We start from the raw sequence: 12,172 nt of genomic DNA, 5'->3' as shown, positions 1-12,172 counted from the left end.
TTAGCCTGGACAAATTCCCTCCTTTCCCAAAAGGATTTCCTATTGTAAACACATGCTTTATCATAAACTCAGCATTTTTCAAATCTCTTTTTCCATCCAGCTAACTCAGCTTGGTAAAGTATAATCACTGAAAAACATCCTTTAAAATGTTCTTTGCTTTTTTCATTTTTCAGATTTATAGTACTTCAAATTGTTGTCACTCCCTGTTATAAAGCTAATAACAAATATGCTAGTCTTGCAGAACAGTCACCAACTCTCCTGAAAAAAATCAATTGCATAATAAAATCTCTGATAAATCACTAATATTATTGTGGCGATCATGGATTCTTTGTCTCCAAAAGCACTCTAAAATAGTTTTCTACCATATATTTCAACAGGTAGCAAAACACAGGACTCAAAATCAGTATACATTTTAAAGTACAGTTTGCATGGAGCTGTGACACTATGCTCTGAAATACTAACAATATAGAATTCTATATTTTTAATACGGGGTTAATTTTAGTCCAACAGTAACAAAGTACATTGGACAAAACTGCACCTAACTTCCGTGCAAATAAGATTAACTTTTTTTCAGTTTTGGCATCACTTTCTTAATGGTTTCATTAAATGAAGGATTACCTCATTTATTCCACTGGTCAAAAACAGAGCCCTGAGAGATGTCATTCAATTTCTGGTGTTATACTCCTCAAACTGTGCAGAATTATGAAAGAAACACCGAAAAAGGGGAATGTCCTTGTATTTCCAATACTAAACAAGAGCAGCCTTTTTAGTCAACGTAATCAAAGCAATACTATTTAGGTGCTAGTTAGAAGTTTACTGCTGGAAATAAAATGCCAAATATCTGTTATTCCCAGAAAACATGCAGGTTTGCAGTATTACTTCTGCTATATCTTTATAGACAAGAAAAACCAAATTTTACACATTATTAGACAAAAGTTGCAGCAACAGAAACCATTTAGCAGTCTGGGAAAAAAATGGTGACAATGGGAACACAAAACATGACTTTAGTATTTACTAAATATCTAACTGAAGTGATTGTCAGGTCTAGAAAACAAGATGCAATCTGTTCTAAATGGAATGGCATACATGAGAATAATGTTGATGTTACGGTCAGAGAAGCATTTCTTTTTACGGTAACAGTATATTATAAACATTTCCCTTATATTAAAAAAACACTTCCATAGTTTAATGCTCACAAGGCAGAAAATGTTCTGGAGATGTAGACTGCATCCAAACTGTCTTCTAACACATTCCCTCGAAATAAAAATACAAACAAACCATTGTACAGAATTGTTTGAAGGGTAAATAAAAATTCTTCAGAGTCCTTTCTTTTGCCAGTGTTCCACTCAACTGCTCACAAGGAAACCCGAACACTAGCTAGGAGCTTCTGTCTGTAAACCTCATTGGTATGTCAGATTTCCTTCTTTCCTGACTAAACTTCTCCTTAAATTGCATTCAGATTTCTGTGGTGCCATAACAACTTCAATATGGCATGTATTTCAGTATTTTGTAAAGGTTTCATTTCCATTTCCACCTCCAGTTATTGTTGGTTTACATTTTTCATCCTGGCTGCTCTGCAGGATGTACATCCTTACAATATTTATGTGAGGTCTTACAGCTTTAACATGGAATATTGTTAACTACTATATCAAAACCACATCAAGATATAATACAGGATATCACTTCAGTATATACGATAAGCAACAGATTTCACCATGTTTTATCAAAACATGTGTCAAAGCAATGCAATTCCTGATGGCAAAATAAAAGTGAGTCATGTAAAAAATGGTTGTTTGGGCTTTTATGAGATACATATGAACTTTCTTTCAATTCTATTCATGGGAATGCATACTCCTTGGTTGTGCAGTTTGATTTTTCAAGTTTAAATAAGGACAAAATCCAAAACAAATCTCAACAAAACTGTTTTGCTTTGCCTGCTATGGGTCAATATCATGTAAAATGCCCAAAACCCTTTTTCCCCCAGACGGAAATTGCAGATGATCCTAGATTCACTTGGAAGCCAGCACAAGCTTCCTAAATGGCCACAAACCATTCTAAGTATTCTGGGTATGTACCAAACTCTGGATCCACTGTACATTGCAAAAACCCTGTGCAGAGCATGAAAATTAAAACTAATGCGAACTTAGATTATTCTTATTTTTTATTCCATAGAAGTTATTTGTGAAAGGTTATGCAGTATACTTTATAGCTCAGATACCTAAAAGAAACTGCTGAGACATATTAATGTCAGAGTTTATTTCTCTTCTAACCGTGGCACGCTATCTTTAAGTACTTTATTCTAGAACCCAGCACGAAGGTTGAACTTGAAACTAACTGGAGATCAACTCTAGTTGTTTTAAGTTTAGAATATTCCTTAATCCAACTAAAGCAGTATTTAGCTGGGGACCTTAAGAAAGAATTGAATCCAGCATTATCTTTCTTTACAGACCATTCTGCAAATTTTGCATACAGTCTCACATAGTCACATTCACTAAATCAGACCAGAATTTGCAAGATATCTACACAATGCAGAATTATCCAGAGCATGGTTTGGAGAATACAAGTACATTATCTATTCACAGTATTTTCTTTGTATAACTTTCATCCATTATATTAACCAATGTGCAAACACTGAAGACAAGCACGGCAAATGCTTAACAGATTAAATATACTGTATTAGTATGTGTATATGTCTATATTTTATAGTTCTATTTGAACGTGTGCATGCAAGTACACATGTATGTACATTATAATAGCATTTATATTGGTCTTCAAAAAATTGGAGCTATTCTGTTTGTGCTGACAACTGGACAGCTAAACTGTTTAGCTAAAACCAGCTAAACTTATGTGAGACACTCCTACTTGGCTTGATAAGGAAGGATTAAGCGGGAATTAACTGGTATCATCCATATCTTCTAATGTAACATTCTATAATCTACTCCTACTTTCCCACTTTCCTGTGAAATCAATGTAGTTTGTAAACACCTACTTAATAAGGCTACTAAATCACTTCAAAGGACAGTCTTCAACAAAGTGCATGGGGAAATATGTAAATTTAAGCACTTAAATGAGCATTTTTCGAGCAGCTCTTAACAGATTCTTACCAGCTCTTGTGTATCTTCTGCTAGTGGCAAAAACGTAGCTTCCAGAATAGCAACTTGATCAGCGCTGAGCTTCTGCCACAGACTAATCAGCATAATCACCAGATGGGTGGCGCTTTTCAACTTTGTGAATGCCTGGAACATGTTGGCTTGATTTTCTTCTGCTGCATCTGCTAGAGCTATTACCTGCAAAAATTACAAACGTCTGTTAAGTATAATTTCACCATCCACGAACACTCAACGCTGAAATTACCTTTGGCACACTCTTGTTTTCCTTTAGAAGATCCCAAGGAATTCTGTTTTCCATAAACACAAACCACAGAGTATTAAATGAGTTATCATTTATCTAGATTTTTCTTTTGCATACCCAAGGCAATTTCAAGTCCATATGGCAACAGGATTAATCTATCTAGTACAATCAGTGTAGAAAGGATTCTGTTTAGAGCATATTCTTAAGGCATTTCTGAAATTGATCCCCATCATATCACATAATGCATGGTAACAAAGTAACTTTCAGGTTTATACCACACAAGACACTAATCCCTATATGACCAGCAAGCCTACTGTATTAATCAAAAACAATACATTGATTTTATGCAATTAAAAATGCAGTATATAATTATTTCCACACAAACATAACTGCCATCTGTTATTTTATTAACTCTCAGGTCTCTTCATGTTTTGTACCACTTGCTTCAGCTTTTATGCCAAAATGTAAACATTATGGATCACATATATGAAGGCAATACCACTTCAACTGCCAGACATTATAAAGGAATTTTCAAAATAAAATAAAATGGCAGATTCACTTCTTCTAAGATGGTGAGATAGTTTTGCTGAGTACTTCAAGATGGGGAAAAACAGATGAGTTATCACATGATATTCTACTCCGTTCAGAAATAACTTGTCATTGTACATAATATTGTCCACTCACAGCATTACAAAAAATGGTATCGGGAAAAATATTGCTATAAATGCCTTCTTTCTTGAAATATAATGTTTAGACATTTTCCATCGCTGGTGAAAAGTGAAGATGACAGTGATTTCAATATGCAGTTGCTATCATTACAATATGACAAGAGATTTTCCATGGTATTTGCACTGAATTACTTCAACTAAAGGAAAGGGGTTAAGGGTAGGGGTTAAGGGTTTATCCTGGGGGAGCACAACTTACAAACCTGTTCTCACTAATGCCACTACATCTTCAGGTTGCCTGAATAATACTTGGCTTACAGCAGCGCTGATTATCTTCATTGTCATTTAAATCAACACAAAGCACCTCCCTCAACCACTTTCTCCTTCTGTTTATTTATCTGCAAAATGGGGTAATAGGTGCTTGACTGGAGTTGTGAAAAGCCTCACACAAATGCAGTTAAAGTGTAATTAGTATTACAACAGAATTTACAAAGTAAAACTTGCAGAGCCTGATCCATTAACATTTGGCAACAGCAGGAAAACAAAAATACTATACCATGCATCTTCAGCCGGGAAGCAAAGCCAACCAGCTGTTAGCATTTGGTGGTGGAAAACTATTTTTAATCTACAACACTGGCATTAGAGATGTGTGTGTGTTCCCTCCAAGCTCCCATGTGACTGGGAAGATAAAGAAAACAGAATTTTAGGGAACTATAAATATGAAACATTTCAAACAAAACACGTTGATAGCTTTTGGTTTAGATTTTAAAATGTAATGTTTCCAAATAAAATGGAGAACCCACAGGACACTGATGAGTTCAAACACTACATAAATCAGAGCCAAGTAACAAAACAAAAAAAAAGAAAAAAATAAAAGCCCAGACAACCATGTTAAGAAGAGAGAAATTAATAGAGAAATTAATCCCAAATAGTGAAAACCAACATGACATACTTTCGTTAGAGGAGAGTAACAGTATCACAGACACGTCACCTGATGTAATCGTGCCCACATTCAGTTTGCTCTGACCAAAGCCCTGATGTTCTTCATATCTCATGTTCTACACAAGCTGGAGTTCCATATTGCAGTTACTTTCCAACAGAGTTATGGGTGACAAAGCTACCTGATAAACATGACACTACATAGTACACTACATCAGTTGCATCTGACCACTGTAACCAGTAATTGTACGCACTATACAGCTTCATCTTTCTGAGGAGACAAGCAACAACAGTTAAAGTTCTCCTCAGTCTAACAGGGGCCTTTAAATATCTAATCACCTTTCCTGTCCAATAGGCATTTGAGAATTTTGGGAAGAAAAATATGCCGAGATGAATTTAACATACTGATAACGTTCATCAGTATGCTTCCTAGAATATCATTACTGAATGGATAGTGCAGTGGATAAATTCAGAAATCCTGGAATTCTGAATAAAGGCAAGCTAGCTGTATCCTATTACAGATCATGCCCAGCTAATACCAATTTTGCTGAACAAGCAGCCAAATACAGTTGCACTTGTGTGGCAGCTACCCGAACCCTACTTACACAACAAAGGTAAAGGACACCTCCTAGACTGCGTCTTTCATGAATTCTTAGGTGGTCTCTCACTGTGCTATATTTCAACTTAGACTGTACTGTATACCTCAGAAGCATAAATCGCATAAAGAGAAGTAACTGACACGGCCTTTTACCTTAAGGATCCTTCATTTCAGAATTTGCTTTCATTCCATTTCATAACCATGAACAAAGGAGATGCTCACCTTTCCAGTGGCTACAGATGTAAAACAAATATCCCAGTACTCCCAACAATACCTAATGTACCAAGCCTATAAGCTATTTTGAAAACAGCTTCATAAAAAACCCTTAAAAGTATAACTGTTAAAAAAAACTTGGGTTTGGTACAAAATTCTACAGTTCTGAATGCACAATAATACAAGACATATTATACCAGTGACAAGCCTAAGTTTCTAAAGGAGAGGTTCAGTCTTGGAGTGTTGCAGGTCACTGAAACATACAGCAATAAAATCTTTACATGACTGCATATATACAAGTTCTACTGTTACACTTGCAGAGAAACCAGAAGGAAAAAAAATATTTCTAGAGCATTAATTATGTTCATAGATGAAGAAATGACCTAATATAGCTTTCTGAGATCTGGAATGCCAGGATAATACAATATGAATTACCATATGATAACGTAGGCACACAGAATCGTGGCAGTTTTAAGAAGCCTATACCACAGACAGAAGAAAGGTTGTCAAACAGCACCCTTTGAGATATGCTGAGAACTGAAAGTCAAAACAACACAGAAAGCAGCTGGAAGGGACTAAAGATACTTGACCATACATGGTTCCACAGTAACTACTTAATATGATGAGGAAAAAAGAAATCTTTCCTCACAGAGGAAAATTACTCTAAACATCTCCCAGGACATCAGCTATAAATTTTCGAAGCATTCTTCATTCAAACGCTTGCAGAATTTAAGGATTAATAAGTTCTAAAAACATGACATTCACATTTTTATTATTTTATTTTCACCTGAACATTATCTCTAATTGTATTTTACAATAGCTGAGAGAAATAAAGAATCTATACCCTTTGCAAACTGAGATCCTAGTCTCTTCAGACTCAGTCACAGTTTCTTAATAAATTCCCAACTATATCTTCAATTCTCACAGTAGCTATTCAATCTGTTTAGTTAAGATCTATTTTATCATCTTTCTAAACAGATATAAAATAAAAATAAAAGGAAATCTCTACTTATCTCACTTTTTCATGGGGTAGGTGGAAAAATAAATATATTGCAATTGGCAGTCCCAAGTGTAGCTTAGATGCAAAGATTTCAGACCAACTGGAAACTATCAAGTAAAGAATACGTCTATATTGCATAATATTGTTTCTTTCTCCTTCAATATCCGAAGCTTTCAAACAAAAAAATTAAAAGTAAGTTTTTTAAACTTTCTTTCTAAAAGCAATGGAAGAAAGGGATGTGGCTGATGCAGGAAATATGTAATAGGTACTGGAATGGGTTGAAAGTACAGTATTGAATATATATTTTTACAACTGATCAAAACTTCTTTTCACTTACATCCTTTTAGTTTAAATTTTTCTACCCAAATTCTCGCTCTGTTCCAATACACCTACCTACAGCAAAGTACAGGCCCATTACGTTACTTATGAAAGCATGTTGTAAAAAGAGAGAACTACTCTCTAAATTAAGACATTTAAGATTTTTACTAAATTTCATATTCACAGTTGCAATGGTAAAGCTGAAATCCAGAAGTGTTTTTATAATCTTGAGAACTTCAGTCCTCAACACTATTACCAGGATTCAACTGCAATAATTTCCAGGCATAGGGCATTTCTTATGTCTTCAGCCTTAACTGTTCAAGCAGAAAGATTCCTCTCCATGATTATTTCATTGCTAAGTAGATCTTATAAGATGTCAAGCGTTTGAAAACTGTAAACTAATGGTGATTCAAGTTTCAAAAACAATCAGATTTCTCCATTTCTAGTGCTTACTTAAGATATTTTTCAGAGCAGTAACTTCAAAATTACTAATCCCTCATGAAAAAGGCTTGCAACATACCCACTCTTGTATATTCAGACAAGTTCCTTGAAGCAATAATGAACATCACTCTCCCAGGCTTATTCCAATAATACAAAAAAATACAAAGACAATTCCAAAAATACAAAATGCCTTCTTATTAGCTGGCTAGGAAGTTGATTGAAACTTTGGAAAAGAAATGAGTATGAAGTTTCAAGAAGCCTTCTTTTGAGTTGGTAGTATATTTTCTTGGAGTCCCTAACACCACTGGGACTGAAGACTCTCACAGGTTTCATGCCATATTCTAAAATGGAGACCAGGAAATGTAACTGACAATTTGTTTTTCTTTTTTTAAAACAGCCAAGAAAAACAGAAATGTCTACCACTGGTGAAACTTTAGCCACCTACTTCTATCACACTGGGTTCAGCTTCTAGTAAATTTGAAGTATCTTCATTTTTAGCAGAAATCCAGTTTGAAGAGAGCAGAAGTTTGGCATTTAAGGAATACAGAATCACTTTACATTTCATCCATAGCACTTAGGAGCAAGTATTCTATACAAAATTTGTTAAAAGATGACAAAAAACATCAGAAATGTAATTATGCTGAAATGGACACAGGGATGATGAATTATCAAGGCTATTATTTACTCCACAGTAAATTAATCCATAATCAAAGCCTTTATACCTGTTTTCAAAAGAGCCATTCTGTACACAGTCATAAAAGCAAAAAAAGAGATCACAAGCTCACAGGTCTCTTCCAACAATTGTTCTTATGGAATAATTTATTGCAAGGTAGTTAATTGATCCAACCCCTTCCAACAATTTTTAAACTAAATCTTCATAAAGGAGGATTTTAATACATATAAAGCAGAAAAAAATAGAGAGCCGAGAAATGCTAGGATTACTGCTTGTTCATTCCTATTGCAACACGACATTTACTACTACCTTATTTTACCTTTTCCCACATTCACTCATTTTAGAGAGGGAAATACAACTCAGCTACTAAATCTGTAACAAGATCTAACAGAATAGTTTTTTGTGGTTTCAAGAAGTCTCCATAACATGTCCTAGTTCACATAGAACATGTAAGCATTTAAAGTGAAATATTTTTTCCTTATAAACCCCTTTGTTTACCCTGCACACATGACATGCAGCCACATACAAAAGCTAAGACACCAGCAAAGCAAACCTTTAAAACAGGTAAGACAATTTAAGTGATAATATCCATTTAATTAACACAATCCTGACTTCTTCTGGGAGTAAACTTTTTTTTTTTAAACTGGCAATTCTCAAAGTAGTTTACAAAGTAACAAAACATTGATTAGCAGCCTGATTCCCTGTGCAGACCACCTCACTCAACAACCATTGTGCACACAGCTTTTGACAGGTGACTAAAGCTTTATGGAATGCAGGCAAAGATATCCATGTCAGGGAGAGATCTTTATCAAACACTCCCTCACCAGAAAGAATAACCATGTCACTCGCACAAGGGAGCACTTCTAAACACTGTGGCATTCCCACAGTGCTGCAATGAGTACATGAGAGTGCACACTGGGATTAAGTACCTCAGGCCACAATTATCTGACCCCTGTAAGAATGCCTTGGCTAGTGCTAACCACGACTGCAGTTTTTAAAACTGTGGCATAGGCCCACTGTGACAACAACAAAGCACCAATTCACTAGACACCAAATACTCAACTTTCAAGTGAAGCTCAAGATGACCTCGATCTGAGAAGACGGCAGACGCAAGAGACACTGCAGCATGACAACCCATGCACCCAGCTACCTCCTGAAATTCTATTGCCTCACCCGATGAACATGAAATTATTGATCATCAAAAGTAATTACTACTGCAATCTGTGCTTCTGGAAACTAGAACAGCCAGATTAAGGACATACTCTAGGTTGCAAGGGAAGTTGTGTGGCTTTGTTTTCTTGTATTCATGACAGAATTATCATTAACAGCTCTACAGCACCTTTCTAAATTGGAATTTTCCATGAAGCAATATCGTCTACAAGCACAACACAGGTTACAGGTTAAGATGGCAGTCAACTCAAACACTCTATAGGAGCCAAATGCACGTACTGTTTAAATTCAGAATCTTCCACTGAAACTTCACATATATCAAAGCTGTGTCCTACCTCCACAAACCAAAGTGACACTGGATTATTATCATGGAGAATCACACTGCATCATTTATTTTATTTTGTTTTAAGAACTAGTGACAATGATGTTATGGGATAAAGTAACTTTCACCTCAGCTATAGAGAAACATAGTAGTATGAATATGGTCACTTCAAAAGGAAAAAGAGATCTCTACCTTTTCATTTTTCCTCTTTAGAACACTCCATAAGAAAACAGGTTATTACTTTGTCTTCCAAGTCTCTCTTCCCCCAACTTTTATCTATATCACTATAACTAGACATTTTTTTTAAAATTACTGCAAAATATTTACAGGGTTCAGAATCCTGGGCACCTGAGTGCATTATCCAAAAGTACTTGGTTGTTAATACAGTTAAACCCAAATTAAAACCCTGACAGATCAGTGTCACCCTGCTCCATTGGAAATTTCTATTTTGTCTGGACTAAGTATTTAAACAAGGTATGCCAGTATAATCCGAGCATGAAGACCACCTGGTTAGCTCTACTTTAAATAGGTATGATCTAATTAAAGGAAGCAGTTTCATATTCCTCTAAATCTAAACATGCAGCTCTTCATATGCATAAATCAATTTTGAAAATTTTTCTGTCTTAGCAATATTAATCCAGTGGCAAAAAAACTGCTTGTTTGCATCACTGCTGCCAGTTTACTGGTTTTATTTAAACACATCTTAGTGTTTTATACTGCTGCCTATCATTACCTGAACTTCCTTGTTTAAATCTATGGTAACAGAAAAGAATTCCTGTTGTCTCTGGTGTTCCATCTGCTGTAAGTGTTTCAGTTAAAATTATTTTACCTTCATAGAGTCATAGAATGGTTTAGGTTGGAAGGGACCTTAAAGGACATCTAGTTCCAACCCCCCCTGCCATGGGCAGGGACACCTTCCACTAGACCAGGTTGCTCAAAGCCCCGTCCAACCTGGCCTTGAACACTGCCAGGGAGGGGGCAGCCACAGCTTCTCTGGGCAACCTGTGCCAGTGTCCCACCGCCCTCACAGGGAAGCACTTCTCCCTTACCTCTAATGTAAATCTACCCCTTTCAGTTTAAAAGGCATTAGCCCCTGTCCTATCACTACATGCCCTTGTAAAAAGTCCCTCCCCATCTTTCCTGTAGGACCCCTTTACATACTGGAAGGCCATTACAAGGTCTCCCCAGAGCCTTCTCTTCTCTGGGCTGAACAACCCCAACTCTCTCAGCCTGTCCTCATAAGGGAGGTGGCTCCAGCCCCCTGATCATCTTCGTGGCCTCCTCTGGACTCGCTCCAACAGGTCCATGTCCTTCTTATGTTGGGGGGCCCAGAGCTGGACACAGCACTGCAGGTGGGGTCTCATGAGAGCGGAGTACAGGGGCAGAATCCCCTCCCTCGACCTGCTGGCCACACTTCTCTTGGTGCAACCCAGGATACAGTTAGCTTCCTGGGCTGCGAGCACACATTGCTGGCTCATAGTCAGTTTTCCATCCACTACTATTCCCACATCCTTCTCTGCAGGGCTGCTCTCAATCCATTCTCTGCCTAGCCTGCATCTGTGCTTGGGATTGCCCCGACACTCGTGCAGGACCTCGTACTTGTCCTTGTTGAACTTCATAAGGTTTGCATGGGCCCACCTCTCAGGTCTGTCCAGGTCCCTCTGGATGGCCCATCCCTTCCCTCCAGCGTGTCGACCGCACCACACAGCTTGCTGAGGGTGCACTCAATCCCACTGTCCATGTTGCCAACAAAGATGTTAAACAGCACCAATCCCAACACCAACCCCTGAGGAACACCACTCGTCACTGCTCTCCACTCAAACATTGAGCCGTTGACCACAACTCTGTGCCATTAGACTACACCCTTCCAGGCAATTCACTATCCACTGAATGGTCCATCCATCAAATCGATGTCTCTCCAATTTAGAGACAAAAGTTTTGATTAATGTATTTGATAAGTATACTTTTCTCTATTTGCTTGTTTGTGGGGTTTTTTTAAGGGGTTTAACATTTTTGAGAAGCTAGATGAATTAATATGGTCAATAGGAAGAATACACGGAAGAAAATTATTTAAATACCTGACACTTGATTTCCTTTTGATAGCCTATCCACAAGTAAATATTGCAGCCAGTTTTGCATGTAAGTAATTTCTTGTTATTTGGTACAACTGTTAAATACCAAAATGAGGCAAAAAAAAAAAATTCTTGAAGAAAGACTACAAACATATTCCAAAATACATATGATACTTTCCAATACATTTAGAAGCAAGTTCTACATTATAAATTCCAATTTAAAAGCAGAGTTATAAAATTAGTAGCTTATCTGAATGAAATAACATCTGTTACAAATTACACAAAACCCAAGAAGCCAATGAGTTACAATGAATCCTTTACTTACCCCTTCAAAACAAAAGTTCCATTTAAGCATAGGGATGTGCTAAATAACACAGAGATATGTCACAGAATCTCTGCTAGTCAGTGAA

At 36.7% G+C, this 12,172-nt stretch overlaps 1 protein-coding gene across 6 annotated transcripts in view; it reads right to left on the bottom strand.

Moving 5' to 3' along the window:
• The window catches only part of BBS9 (Bardet-Biedl syndrome 9), a 323,390-nt gene that overhangs the window by 174,209 nt on the left and 137,009 nt on the right, over positions 1 to 12,172 (bottom strand). For all 6 annotated transcript variants that reach the window (XM_074841233.1, XM_074841242.1, XM_074841223.1 and 3 more), the window contains one exon: positions 3,105 to 3,287. In XM_074841233.1, coding sequence (XP_074697334.1) covers positions 3,105 to 3,287 — 183 coding nt within the window. The remainder of the gene's footprint in view (positions 1 to 3,104; positions 3,288 to 12,172) is intronic.

This window comes from Strix aluco, chromosome 1, assembly GCF_031877795.1.
Source record: "Strix aluco isolate bStrAlu1 chromosome 1, bStrAlu1.hap1, whole genome shotgun sequence".
NCBI classification, from domain to species: domain Eukaryota; kingdom Metazoa; phylum Chordata; class Aves; order Strigiformes; family Strigidae; genus Strix; species Strix aluco.
The sequence above is the reverse complement of the archived record's forward strand: the minus strand, read 5'-3'. Positions and strand labels throughout refer to the sequence as shown.